This window comes from Myotis myotis, unplaced genomic scaffold (assembly GCF_014108235.1).
Source record: "Myotis myotis isolate mMyoMyo1 unplaced genomic scaffold, mMyoMyo1.p scaffold_m19_p_11, whole genome shotgun sequence".
In the NCBI taxonomy this organism is placed as follows: domain Eukaryota; kingdom Metazoa; phylum Chordata; class Mammalia; order Chiroptera; family Vespertilionidae; genus Myotis; species Myotis myotis.
The window spans coordinates 1298803-1314061 of record NW_023416315.1 but is presented as its reverse complement, the minus strand read 5'-3'; the positions used below and the strand labels follow the sequence as shown (position 1 = coordinate 1314061).

The window sequence follows — 15259 nt, the reverse complement described above, 5'->3', positions numbered from 1 at the left end:
TGTTCTGCGGGCCTCCATTCCAGTTCGCCGCTGGCGGGCGAGCAAGCGCGGGCTGGCTAACGACCACCGGGGTCCGCGGAGTCCACGGTCGGCAGGTGGCGGGCGGCGGGTGCGGATGGAGGCCTGGGCCCCGGGCCTGGCGCGGCGGGGCCGGCGGCGGGCCTCGGGCTCCCCGCTCCCCCGGGCCGCCCTGGTCCTCCTGCTCTCGGCCTTCCTCCTGCGGGCGCCCCCGGCAGGTGAGGGGGCGGGGCTCCGGCGTTTGGGTCACGTGCCCCCGAGGCCAAGGCCTGCGCGCAGGGCGGGCCTGGGGTGTGTGCGCAGGGCCGGTCTCGGCAGCGGCGAGGCTCCCCAGGGCCATGGCCGCCCCGCGCTCCTGCAGCGCCACCTGTGGGTGGGCGGTGCGGGCCCAGGGAGGACGGCGTGCGGTCACCCCCCTGGAGGCCCCTGAGCACAAATGCCGGCCTCAGCCCCGGTCCCCCTCCAGCAGAGTTGCTGGGGGCTCGCTAGGAAGCTTTGGCTGGTCCTGCGGTGTCCAGGCGGCAGGGTGCTTTTAAAGTGAAAAGTATCCCCCAGCCTGAGAGGGACTTGTTTGAAATGCGCATACTTGCCCCCTCGGGGAGGGCAGGGGAGGGCGTGGGAAGGAGCCCCGCCCGGACACGCATGGAGACAGCTGGGGGGGGGGGACAGGGGTGACGAGGGCAGGGGCCCCAGGACCCGGGACCGTCCTCCTGGGGAAGGTGGGACCAGCCGGTCACTGCTCATTGCCCTGTAGGAGCAGGCCCTTTGCGGCCCTGGCTGACCCAGATCCACCATGTCTTACTCTAGGGGTGATGGGGTGAATGGGGGGCATGGCTACCCAGATCGGCCATGTCTTACTCTAGGGGTGATGGAGGCATGGCGGACACAGATCTGACCATGTCTTACTCTAGGGGTGATGGGGGCATGGCTGACCCAGATCCACCATGTCTTACTCTAGGGGTGATGGGGGGGGTGCCTCCTTTTAATCCAATAAGGTCAGACCACAGGGCGTCAGAAGGGTGATAAGCAGGCAATATCCAACCTGGACGCTATGGACAGTAAAGACTGCTACTGCTACAGCATTTTATAGCTTAGACAGTCGTCCATTCAAACCCTGCAACAACTCCAGAAATCTGGAACTTAGCCTCATTTTGCAGATGAGAAGACTGAAACTCCTAGAGTTTACAGTGACTTTCCTAAGGCCAACCAGTGGCAGCTACGATTTAAACTTGGGCCTCTGACTTGGAGGACCGTTTTATTTTTCCCTCACTCCCTTTCTGTTAAACGTAATTTGGGGAATGCTTTAGAGCAAGGGTGGGCAAACCCTGGCATGCGTGACAAACATGGCACGCCAGTAACTTTTGCTGGCACGCGAAACCCTCTCTTATAATCTTCCATTTACAATTTTTGTGAACATTTGAATGACTTAAATGTTAAATTACAAGGAACTGGCAAGACACTTGATGTTATGTTTGGTTACATAAAGTCTTTTGAAAAGAAACTGGAAGTCTTTAAGAGGGATGTGGATGGTGAGAGATTTAGATATTTCCCAAACCTCAAGAGGCGCATCAAAGACCTCCCAAAAGATGACAGAACAGACTGTCAAAGCCTTCAAAAGCTGTTTTTAAACATCATCGAGTCAACTATTGAGCAGTTCTTCTCAAGATTTGCGAAATTCAGAGAACTGGAAGAGACAGCAAAATTCATGAGGTTCCCAGACAGCATGAAACTGGAGGAACTAAACTTACAAATGTTTTCATGGATAGACATGGCTGACTTTGAAATGCAGTTGATTAAATTTCAGAGTAGCTCAATTTGGAAGCAAAAATTTATTGTCCTTAGAGTTGACTTGGAAAACATTGAAAAAAAGCGATTAGAGACAGGAGTACCAGAGAGAAGTGTCGAAAACGAACTATTGAAGACTTGGAATGCCATTCCAGAAAATTTTTTCTGTTTAAAAAACTTTGCAACAGCGTTACTCTCCATGTTTTCATCCACATAAACTTGTGAATCTTTGTTCTCAGTGATGAATTTTGTTAAGTCTCGTAATAGGAGTAGCCTGATGGATGAAAGTAGTAGCTCGTGCATATCTCTGAAGGTCACGAAATATAAACCTGATGTAAAATCTCTGTCATCAGTGACGCAGCAGCAAAAGTCCCACTGATAATATCAAACGGAGTCATAAAGTTTTCTGTCAGACTATCATGTACATGTATACATTAAAAAGTAAATGTATTTTTCATCATCATATACTGTATTATTGTTGCTCGAATGAATTTTATTATTTCTTCAAGGTTCTTCACATACGTACACCTTAAGAGATATCAAGTAGGCGTAACGTGTTCTCAAAAAATTAGGGTTGGCACGCAGAAGAATTTTGAGTCAGAGATTTTGCTGGTTATGGCACGCACTCACAAAAAGGTTGCCCACCCCTGCTTTAGAGCATTTTTATACTGTTCCTCCCACTAGGTCTTGCACACAATTATGTCCATCTCATTTGCTCATTTCACAATGACTGGAGAGTATCAGGATATATTTCACACTCATTTAATATTTACTAAGTGCAAGATATAGTACTTTATACAGATTTTTGATAAGTTGACATAAATACTGATCCTATTAGAAGTGGAGCTTGTAATCTAAGAAGGAAAATTACATATGTGCACACAGAACTGTGGTAGGATGCGGAGTGGGTGTTGTCAGAAGGGTGCTGATGGTGTACTATGGGAGGTTAGAAGTGACACAAACCGAAGGTCTGAAGGAGGAGAGACATGTGACCTGCGCCTTGAGGATGCCAGATTTGGACTCTTACAAATGAGGAATGTATTCTAAGTGGATGCAGTGAAAGCCGAGGCAAGATACACTAGGGGCAGCAGCAGACACATTCATTTTATTGGAGCATGTAAGGGGAGAAGACTTGATGGGTGCCAGGTGTCAAGGGACTGATTTATGGCTTGCCCCTTCAACCAAGATCAAGTATCCTATATAATAAAAGCCTAATATGCAAATTGACTGAATGGCAGAATGACCAGTTGGCGGGGGCAGGGATGGCGATAGGGCGGCACCAGGCCAGCCAAGGCAGGTGCCAGCGGGCAGAGGGAGGGGATGGTGAGCGGGGTGGGGGGTGGTGGTGGCGGAGTGATGGGGAGGGGGATCGGCCACTTGCCGGCCAGTACCGTCCCCCTATCGGCCCGCAGGTTGCCTCCCGCAGAGGGAGGCCAGACTGCAGCTTAGGCCCGCTCCCTGCATCAGACATCCCCCAAGGGCTCCTGGTCTGCAAGAGGGTACAGGCTGGGCTGAGGGATGCCCCCATTGCACGAATTTCCATGCACTGGGCCGTTAATACTATGATAAAGTACTATTTGAATATGTTGGAATTTCTCAGGAAGATTATTGCTCATTCCTTTTCTTTTTTTTGATAGTTGGATATTTGATTCGATTACCAAGAGGTTTTAGCTTGACCCAAGATTCGCTGAAAATAGTGGGATCACCAAATTATCCAGGTATTAATAGATAGATATTCAGTAATTTTTAGAAAGTAATTAGCATTTGTTTAAATTTTTCAATCTTGTCCAAAAGGCTAATGTTCTTCAATGATCCTAGTCTCCTAAGGCCCTTTTCCTTCTGGGACAATGGATTATAGTTGTTTCCATATAGTTAGATTCACCCAGGTTCTAATTATGTAACTGCTTAAGTGTGCAAAAAATAGTTCTTTCTAAAAGTTATGTAATTAAAGTTGCCTATAGTGTTTTCTTGTTATTATACAATAACTCCCATATTATTAAGTGTATATAGTTCAAATATAGTAAAGCTTTTTTCAAACGAGATCTATATATCGTAAAGATTTTGGATTCATAATATTTTGCAGTAGCCATGTAAGGTATAGCAAGTAAAATTTTTTGTATATTTTCTTATTGATGTAAACTCACATGCCTTAAAATTCCTCCTTTGAAGCATACAATGCAGTGGTTTTTAGTATATTAACAAGTTTGTGCAACCATGGACACTATGTAATCTCACATTTCATTGTCCCATAAAGAAATGCCATACCCATTCAGTGACCACATTCCAGCCCCTTTCAAGCACTGACCCGCCTTCTGTGGCCGAGAATGTGCCCGTTCTGCACATTTCATACGAGCGGGCTGACACACCAGGTGGCATGGGGTGCCTGGCTTCGTTCACAGTACAGTGATTTCCAGGTCCGTTCATACTATGGAATGTGTCGGTCCTTCATTCCTTTCTGCGGCTGTGAGATCCCATGTGGGATATGCCACTTGCAGTGTCACCTGTGGATACGTGGGTGGCTTCCCCTCACTGGCGGTGAGGAATGATGCTGTGACAAACGTCCTGGGCCAGCTTCTCTGTGAGCATCTGCTTCCAGTTCCCTGAGTCTGTATGGGATGGATTCTCATTGTGGTTTGGATTTGCATTTCCCTGGTGACGATGACCTTGAGCTTCTCAGTGCTTACTGGCCATTTGCATACCTTCTTTGTAGTCATGCTTCTTCAGTTCTTTGCCCATTTCTAATTGGGTTAGCGTTTTCATTATTGCGTTGGAAGATTTTTTCAATACATTTTGGATACTAGACTCTTATCAGATATCTCCTCCTCTTCCTCCTCCTCCTCCTCCTCCTCCTCCTCCTCCTCCTCCTCCTCCTCCCCTTCCTCCTCCTCCTCCTCCTCCTCCTCCTCCTCCTCCTCCTCCTCCTCCTCTTCCTCCTCCTCCTCCTCCTCCTCCTCCTCCTCCTCCTCCTCCTCCTCCTCCTCCTCCTCCTCCTCCTCCTCCTCCTCCTCCTCCTCCTCCTCCTCCTCCTCTTCCTCCTCCTCCTCCTCCTCCTCCTCCTCCTCTTCCTCCTCCTCCTCCTCCTCCTCCTCCATGTGGATATCCAGTTGTTCTAATTCCAGTTGTGGAAGAGCTTTCTCATTCTTGATTGAACTGTCTTGATGCTCTTGTTGGAAAGCAGTTTACCATAGATGTGTGCTTTGTTGTTGTTTTTCTAAATTCTATTCCATTTATCTATGTCTGTTTTTAGGCCAGGACTCTCCATTATTCTTGCTTTATATTAAGTTTCAAAATCATTAAGTTTGGTTCCTTCAAATTTGTTACTTTTAAGATTGTTTTGACTATTCTGGATCCCTTGCAAGTTGATATTAGTTCTAGAATTACCTTGTCAACTTATGCAAAAAAAGACCATTGGGATTTTAATAGGGGTTGCATTAAAGATGTAGATCAACTTTGGGAGTATTACCACTTAACAGGCGGTAAGTCTTCCAGTTCATAACCATGGATTATTTTTGCATTTACTTAGGTCTTCTTTAATTTCCCTCAGCGATATCATGGTTGTCCGTGTACAAGTCTTATACTTCTTTTGTTAAATCTATTCCTAAACATTTTATTTTTTGATGCTATTTTAAATGGAATGGTTTTCTTAATTTACTTTTTGGATTCGTCATTCCTATTGTATAGATATACAATTGAGTTTTGCCAACTAATGTTGCATCCTGTCATCGTGCCACCTTGCTGAATCACTTATTAGCTTTATTTTTTTAGTGTGTGTGTGTGTGGGTGGGTGGAGTTAATCTTTAGGATTTTCTGTATATAAAACACCACATCATTTGCAAATAGAGGTAGTTTTATTTCTTCCTTCCCAATCTGGATGTGTTTCAGTTGCTCCAGCTAAAAGTTCCTCCAGTTCAGTATTGAAGATTGCAGATGCCTTAATCCTATGCCTAATCTTAGGGGGAGGGAAAGACTGAAGTCTTTCCCTCCTGAGTACAGTGTTGGCTGTGAGCTCTTTGTAGATGCCCTTGTCAGACTGAGACAAGTTCCCTCTGTCCCTCGTTTGTTAACTGCATAAAGCATTCCTGTGAAAGGGTGCTGCGTTTTGTCACATCCTTGTTTTGCATATATTGAGATGATAATGGAGTTTGGTCCTTTATTCTACTGATGTGACATGGTATTGAATGATTTTTGTATTTTGATGTAACCTTGCATTCCTGGGGTAAAAAGCAATTGATAAAGATGTATAATCCCTTTTTATGTTACTGGATCTGGTTGCTAACATTTTAAGGATTTTTATGTCTATATTTATGAGGGAAATGTATAGTTTTCTTGTGTAGTATTAGTCTGATCTTAGGGTAATAGTGACTTTATTAGGTAGGATGTGTTCCTTCCTAGTCTATTTTTTGGAAGAGTTTGGGAGCTATTGTAAATTAATTCTGCTTGGAAAATTAATTTCGTTTGGAAAAATTCACCAGTGAATTTATCTGGGGTTGGACTTTGTGGGATTTTTTTATTACAAATGCAAACACTTTGTTTTAGGTCTACTCAGACTTCCTATTTCATATGGTTTCAGATGAGAAATGAGCTACTAATTTTATTGAGGATCGCACGTATGTGATGAGTTGCTTCTCTCTTGCACAGCTGGAGAAGGGAGCTGGGAGTAGGGAAGTCAGAATGCTGCCACGCTCAGCTCTTAGCAGCGCATTAGCTTCCTAGGGGTGGATTAAACAACAGGGATGGGCTGCCTCGCAGGTGTGGGGACTGGGAGTCCCATCATGCGGGCAGGGCTGGCTCTCTGGGCTGTCTTCACAAAAAGACCAAGCGCAGACACAGAAGCATCTTCACACTTCGTAGTAGGACCCGTGCATATGCTCAGATTGAGATACCCACACACAAGTAATGCACGTGTACGTTTTCAGTGCTGGTTACCTGGAATGCAGTGAAATCCAGTCCTTACTAAGTAATAGCAATAATCCAAAGAAAACTTATGAAAACATGTAATCCAAACTGCAAATATGAAAGCACGAAATGTTATTGGAACATTTTAATATTGTATTTCAGTGAAGGTATATGTTATGGTCCATCAAAAAAGTCCACACGTGTTATGTGTAACCCAGAGGCTGCGGAATACCGAGCTGATCGACCCCTCGTTCCAGTGGCACGGGCCCAAGGGGAAGATTATCTCAGGTAGGCCTTGGTTTCCGCTGGCGACACTGAACCGACATGTCTGAGATACACAAGAGCAAAAGAACATCTGTATCTCATATTCATTCATCTGTTTCCGCACTTCTTGTTCCTGTGGTTTCCTTTGGGAGTTGTGATCCAACAGTGTGGATGGTGTGCCCACCTTTCCCAGGCCTTAATTTAGATTCAGACGTAACTGTTTGGGAAGTTCTCTAAGCATCTACATTCCAAAAGGCGTTCCTTTATTTTAAAGTTCATGAAATCATTTGGTTACCTCAGCCAGACTCATGGTAGTAACTCATAGTCTGTATGTAGAAGCAAATAGGATTCGGGTTTTTGTTAAAAATACAAATGAACACTTTGAGCCATAGACTTACTTGTAAGTATGATTTTGCTTGTTGTCTATGGCCCCACACCGGGGCAATTCAGGACCTTAATAGTAGTTACAATTTTATACTTTTGATTTTATATTTCCTTCTGACCAAAATCCTGACAATATGGATATTTGATTTTAATTTAAATATTATTATCAAATATTTTTTAAATGACTAAATTTAACATTGAATATATTATATCAAAAATATGCTTTTAAATATGCTGCATGGTTTGGTAGTGGTTGTGTATTAGTATATTATTTGTGCTTATAAGAGAGTTACTTAGCATTTGCATATAGATCCAGAGGAAAAAGTGGGCTCAAGATACACCTGAATGGTAGCCTTACATTTTTCACATTTTTGAGAAACAAGACCTTATTCTCATGCAGGTACTTTTCCCATGGGGCAGTTACTGTTGGTATGACTGATTCATCCACATTTTCTCCATTCAACTTCTTATTTAGTGATTTTGAAATGCAGATCTTATTTTTATTCTAATGTTTCATTTGCTAAAAGCCAATTTATTTTTGCAGTGCAATTCAAACGTGTAGATGAGCTTAGCTCTGTTCTTTTCAGCCTTGAAAATTCAGATGAATGAATTTTCATCTTGAAGGTCTGTTCAATGAAGCACTTAATCATTTTTGCACATCTCCTGAAGAAGTTTTTCTTTATTGCTCTGTCCCCCTTCATTCCTTCCTTCTTTTTTCCTCCCTCCCTCCTTTCCTCCCTCCCTCCCTCTTTTCCTTCCTTCCTTCACCTTATTAGTATATTGATATGGTGCTTGTGGATGAAAACGCACAGGTTTACGTTGTTACCTTGGATGGAGGAAGGAGGAACATATTCATACAAAGACTTGCTAAAGAAACAGTCTTGGGAAATGTTTGTTTTGTAGCATGTTTTAATATTTTATATAGCTGAATGATCTCAGCTGTACCTTACTATGAAGCATCTGATATACACATGTGTTTATAAGATACATGCAAGTTATGAAGCATGATAAACAAACACATATGAGCCCTCTGTGCAAGTCAAAATTTACAGTTTGAACCTCTTAGTAAGTGGCTTTAAAATTTCCCTTAGTCTTTTCCCAACCCCTCTATCAAGTAAACACTACCCTGAACTTCTACAATTTGCTTCTTAGCTTTTCTCTGTGCATTTACCACATACACACTAGTAAAGGCACATAGTCAAATACATATTATGTATAAATATATGTGTATGTATTTTGCAAGAGTATGTTTTCACATTTTTATTTTGAATTTATAAAAATTATAGACATACTATATTTGCCATGTGCTAGCTGCAGGTCTAAGCAGTTTGCACATGACGAATCACTTAGTTTTGCAGCAGCCTTTGCAGTAGGCACAGCCATAATCTTCACTTCACACCTGGAAACAGCTGCAGGTATGTACATCTGAACAGGTATCTGAGAATGCCCAGCCCTGGTGTCCAGTTAGAAACGTCCTTGTAGAATTCGTCTCTTGCCACTCAGGCAGCCACACAGCTGATGGGCTGAGGTTAGTGACATTTTGACACCACGGTCACCCTGGCACCTGCCGTCAACAACACCAGATGCCACCACAGGTTCTGCCCTCGACTCCTTTGAATGGTCCTGCAGATAAATGGCGATGGCTTTACTTTGTTTAGAAAATAGGTGGTTATTTTACCTTAATCTCATGTAATTTAAGAAACGACTGCATCTTATTTCTTTGTTAGAAAACAGCACCACACACATAACCACCACAGGGAGCCTAGTGTTCCAGGACTTTGAGGAGAGTATGACTGGCGCTTACACGTGCTTCCTGGAGTACAAACCTACGGTGGAGGAGGCGGTTAAGAACGTCCAGCTCAAGTTCATTGTGTACGGTAAGGAGGGCGCCCGCACGCGTGCTATCACTTCTTTGTGTTTTCAAGTATTTAACTATTGTAACGTGTTTGTGTTAAAGGGATGTGTTACTTTTACTCTTTCAGTTCAAGAGGAATTACTGCCTGCCTCTCTTTCACAGAGTCCTGTGCGAGGAGGTCACGGGGAGGGCAGATCTTTCTTCAGGGCTGTTTGCGTAGACAGTCTGTTTATCCCTAAATTTCTCAAGATGAAAGTAAAAATAATTCCAATCTTAAATGATGTTAGGAAATTTAAATGAGTTACTATTTGTAAAGTGCCTATTATAGCATTTGTCAGTGATGTTTAGATAAATTGCTTATTAAATTGATATACATAATGGCTTTATTCCATGCAATGATTGCTCTTGAGTTGTTGCAATATATTGGAATTGCGTCAGTAACTATTGTGTGTTGCTCTCTGTTCATTTTCCGCAGCGTATCGTGAGCCTCGCTTTTATTACCAGTTCACAGCGCGATACCACTCGGCTCCTTGCAATAGCATCTATAACATTTCTTTTGAGAATAAACTTCTCCAGATTTTAAGCAAACTGGTTCATGACATTAAGTGTGAAGTTTCCTTACAGAAGTCGGAATGCCATCATGTTAAAATGCAAAAAGCTGGTTTTCAAAATGAATTGTTTTTTAAATTTGCAGGTAAGGACATACAATTCTCTAAAGAATACAGCTTGAGAACAGGAAGCCAGTGCTGGGACCTGTGAATTACCAGCCGTGTTCTCACATGTAGATGCTAGAATCTGACTATGTTCCTGTTCTTACTTTGACTTGGTTCTAAGAGCCCCCAAATAATCATCTCCTGATTTATGTACTTAGTGAAAAGTTAGAGCTCACATAACTGAAACTTGCTACGATATTTTACTTTAGGATGGAATTTAGTATAAGGAATGTCTATTATGACATTTAGCTACAAGCTGGAAATATTACGATATAATATATTAGATCCATGATCAAATGTACTGTGTTTTCTCAGTTTCATGTATAGATACTGAAAAAGAACCCAAGCCATGTGACGACAATACTTGTGACCATTCCAAAAGGCTGTCTAAGGTATGTGTGAGGCTGGAAATAAGCAAAGAAATGAGCATGCCCGGTGTGTGAGGTGCAAGCAAGCATCTTAGCTACTCGTGAAGCAAATCAGTCCCCACACACACTGAGGGAATTCAACAGTGATAGTAAAACTTCATGAAGTAGTAAATGCTAAGGTTTGCAACATTTTGATGAAATACTTTGAATTTAACATTCTGATTATATTAAGATGATTCCCATTTATTTAGCTTAAGATGAAAATTACACTTTAACTCCCAGCAGCAATTTAATTTACTTGTTTCTTTTACATTATACTCAATATGTTGTCATGATCAGTAAACTTATGGTGATATTTTCCTATCTCTAAGTATTCTAAATGACCATATATACTTTATAAAACTATTTTTAAATATTTGGAATATTAAATTATTTATATTATGATGATTGTAAAACTTTCCAATTTAAGGTGTAGGTATTGCACTTGAAAAGGTGATGATTTCTTTTTAGTGATTTATTTTTTAAAGTATATGTTTCTTATTGAGTATATTGGGGTGACATTGGTTAATAAAATAACAGGCTTCAGGTGTACAATTCTATAATCTATCATCTGTATATTGAATTGTTGTTCACCCCAAGTCAAGTCTCCTTCCGTCACCACTTACCTCCCCTATACCTTCTTGTACCTCTCCCCACCTTCCATCTATATTCTGTCCTTACTCTTTTCCTAGAGGGAACATAAGAAATAGGCATCTGGTTTACATGGTCTTTTTAATTCCCATCGGGTTTTGCGAGGTTTGTTTCATTGATATTTATTATTTACTTACTGGATGCAGAGTTAGGAAGCTAAGTGTTTCCTGACACTTTTAATCGAGTTTGGCAATTAAACATAGTTAATTAGATACCATATTTCTATCTCTAATTAATTCTTAAGTACTTTCTTAAATAAAATTTATGTTTGACCAAATAAGTATCAACAAATTCACCTGAATTTATTAAAAGTTCAAGAAAACCACTTAAACTATAAAAAGATAATAACTGAGTAATGGAATTAGAATTATATATGGGTAGAAAGAAGTATATGGAAAGCATTTTAATAATTACTTACAGACATTTTTATGGAAGGAATATACCTTGTGCGGTGTTTGAGGTGCACCGTTAGTGGTTGTCGGCTAGCGAGAGCCTGTTCACCCATGCTCCTGACTAGGTCAGAGGGGAAGCTAGCTGGTGAGAACCCAGCAGAAGCCACCGGCTCGTAGAGGGTTTGCCTCCATGGCCACACCTCTTTCTTCAACAGGTAAAATGGCCAGTCATTGAAGAGTATATGCCTCTTGTTAATTTTATTAGTCAATCCAGAATAATTATTACAGACAAAAATGTAATTAATTATGGGTTACAATGATATGGTGATTATCTTGTAAATTTAATTTTTGGGGTCACAGAACTGGAAGTTGTGACATGTTTAAACCTGGTTTTTGCTGGTGGAGTGTGGAGGGGCTGCGTCAGGACATACCCTCTTTAAAGACTCTTAAAGTCTTTGCTTTCAGTGCGTTGGGTTGTTTGGGTGCATTTCCTGGAGGACATTTAATTTCATAGAAAAGTCTTGATTTCGCTCATAGGCCCATCCACATATCATTCAAAACCCCAAGCGACCAAAATGTGTGGGTGTATGTCCAGTGGCTTCTCTGGGTTGTGTTCGAAGGGCGTTGGGAAGTAGCTGAGGTCTGCAGTTGACATTCTTCAATTTTCACGTATTATCTACATCCTATGAATGCAGAGAAAAGAGAGAACCTCAAGAATGTGGGCTCCCCTGCTTCTAAATACACAGCAGCCTTATGTATCTAAATCACACTCATTTATGAAAATAATTTTTTCACGTTGTGTTTCTGTTTTAGGCTAAAAACCTCATAGAGAGATTTTTTAGTCAACAAGTAGAAGTTCTCGGCCGACGTGCCAGCCCGTTGCCTCAGATATACTACATTGAAGACACCCTGCAGATGGTGTGGATCAACCGCTGCTTTCCCGGCTACGGAATCAGTGCTGCGAAGCATCCCAAGTGCCCCGAGTGCTGCGGTAGGCCCTGGCCCGCGCTCCCGGCTTCGCGTTCATGAGCAGGCGCGTCTGTCCGTTATGCCTAAGTGACCACCTAGCATGCGCTTTTCCACACGCAATCATTTCTTAGTTTATCGGAAACAGTGTTTGAAAAGACTGTGAGTCTGAGGATATAAAAGAGAAAAGGCTGGATTTCCGCCAAGGGGTTAATACAGCAAAGAGGGTGAGGCGTGCTGGGCAGTGGGAGGTGGGGGGTTGGGAGGTGGGGGGTAGGGGGAACAGTAGTTACGAGCCAGAGTTCTTTACCCGAAAAAGAGTCCAGTCACCTTCCCTTTGGCATCCACTCCCGATGAGCGCGTGTGGGCTGGACTAGGGACCACGCCCCTTCTCCCTGGAGGAAGCACGGAGCGGCTTCGTTACCGGCTGTTCTCCTGATTGGCTCCTGGCGCCAGAGGGTCTGAGCCGCTCTGGCCGCTGTACATTTTTGGGTTTTGGACAAATGTCCAGTGACATGATCCGCCATCATAGTGTCACCCAGGAGCTTCACCCGGATCCTCCCATTGTCCCCCTCCGCGTCCCTTCACCACCAACGACCTACGGCCTCCCTGGCTCTGCTCCACAGAACATCAGGTGGTGGGAACCGTGCTGTGCGCAGCCTTTCAGATGGGCCTCTTCCACTGATTTGGTGCTTTAATAACATTTTAGTATTTTCCTCAACCACTGAAAAGAGGACAGAGTGCGTTAGGCTGTTCACTTGGAGAGAGAGCCATCCGCATCTGCAGCCCCCCCCCTCCCCCCCCGCGGTGCTATTACATGGACCGTCTAGGCAGTCTCCTCCGCTCTGAACGCAGTCAGCACACAGCTGATAGAGGAGCTGCTGTCCCGGTGCCGCTCTCCGTGGCGCCCGAAACGTGCCCCTCTCGGTGCGCGCCGAGTCCACACGCGGGGCCGCGGCCAGCGCTTCCACGTGTGTGTGAGAAGGCGGGCCATGGCACAGGCCTTCGGAAGCATGACATGACAGCAGTAGAGTTTACCACATGTGTGGCCACCTCAGCATCCTTATTACTGCAGGAAATAAATCTAGCTAACTGTTCAACCAGTATTTTTTCCATCTGAAGTATTAGTCCCCAAATAAAATGTCTGTTAATACTTGAAGAACTCCGTGGAACCGAGAATGGGAAATTATTTCTCTGAATAACAGTTTAAATATTTTGCAGTTCGAAAAAATATGTGTTAAAAAGAAAGCTATGAGGTTAAAAAATAGCATCTGGCCCAGATCCAAACAATGCCGTGCATTTTCGCATCATGGTGCGGGGAAGGGTCTTCTCTGAGGCCAGGATCCCGGCCTCCAGGCCTTGGCGAGCCCTGGTGGCTGCAGGTGCAGGGGCAGAAGGAGGGCGAGGGTCAGACCCGCCAGTCAGGGGGCGGGCATCACATGACTGCCGCCGCCTCCGCCCAGTGGGAGGAGTGGGCAGTGAGTGGTTAGTGACACTGGATGCTTTCCGGTCTGAGTCCTTGTTTTTTCTACCTTCTTTACTTTCTGTTATGCAGAGTAGCTGGTAACACATTCATGATATGATATATGTTATTCTTATGTTGGGGATGATCCAACTCCAGTTCCGCTAAGTAATTTTTTTTTCAAAATTACACATTTAGCAATTGTTAAATAGGCTTGAATTGAGATACTGTTAGAAATGCGGTACATATCCTTCCATATTGGCTGTCTTTAACCTCTAAGTCATGGCTGTTGTGGGCGATACCAGTCACATTCGGTCCACCCAGGGTCTTAACCTCCGTGGCTTCTGCTGTAACTTACAGGACGGCCCAGTCAACCTTTAAACTCAACATTATGTGACCAGTAAGACTTGTAGCTCACAGTCAGTCTCAGCCGGATCGGAGTAAACGGTTAAGACTTTTCACTTGTATGAAGTCTTTCGAGTGGTCAGACTTCACAGAAACAAGGAGCAGAATGGGGGCTGCAGAGCTGGGGAGGGGAGAGGGGGAGTGTGAGAGGCAGGAGCTGCAGCTTGTCCCCAGTGGAAACATCTGGAGATAGTTGTGCAGCAGGGCAAGGTCCTTAACACTACTGGCCACACACTTAAGAATGGCCAGATGGCACACCGTATGTTACGTGCCATCGTGTGTTACCACAGTTAAAAACCAATGACGTGTTCAAGTACAAGGCATCTTAGGAAGTGGCCCTCGTGCGCGGTTGGCTGGCGTGGCGGGGACACGCTCTCACCCTTGTTCTCTCCGCAGTGATCTGCAGCCCCGGCTCCTACAACCCCAGCGACGGGACGCACTGCCTGCACTGCAACAGCAGCCTGCTCTTCGGGGCCAAAACCTGCCTGTAGGTGCTGTGCTGTGGGGCTTGTCACATGGACAGATAGTTTTGAAATATTAACACATAATAAATCACTATTATGCAAAATTAAATGTATCAGATTTTACCAAAAAATGGTGTCATCATTTCACTTGCAGCCCTCTGTGCCCACATGTTTCATGAGGGGAGCATCCAGGACTCCGTGCTCATTCGTATGAGTCCAGAATACCTCCTGGGTCATCGCTTTTCAAAAGTAGTCGCAAAACTGCATCAGGCTGGTGGGGCTCTTCCAGAAAGGGCTCAGCTCCCTGCACTGCCGACTGCCTCCGGCCACCGGCTCCACCGTTGTAACTGCATTGCTTCCCGCAACCATGGGATTTGATTTCTGTTAGTTTGACCTTTCATAGTTCAAAGTCACTTTTTAAAAAGACTGTTAGTCTTATTATTGCAGTTTTTAGCCACTTGTGTAAGGTCTCATGCCAACAACACAATGGGTGGCAGTCTTTAAGTTTTTATTTTAAAGTCCTTTAAATTACCTTCTTGACATTTTCAAATGGAGTAATCGTTGTGTGTGCCTAAAGGAAGGTGTGACTTCCACAAG

At 43.8% G+C, this 15259-nt stretch overlaps 1 protein-coding gene across 1 annotated transcript; it reads left to right on the top strand.

Annotated features, from left to right (window-relative positions):
- The first annotated feature begins 94 nt into the window (after positions 1-94).
- Positions 95-14689, top strand: LOC118665663 (zona pellucida binding protein). The gene is made up of 8 exons (XM_036326971.1): positions 95-236; positions 3441-3521; positions 6862-6987; positions 9075-9224; positions 9678-9896; positions 10231-10307; positions 12179-12356; positions 14595-14689. The coding sequence occupies exons 1-8, from the start codon at positions 116-118 to the stop codon at positions 14687-14689; spliced, it is 1047 nt and encodes a 348-aa protein (XP_036182864.1). The 5' UTR covers positions 95-115.
- The last annotated feature ends 570 nt before the right edge of the window (positions 14690-15259 follow it).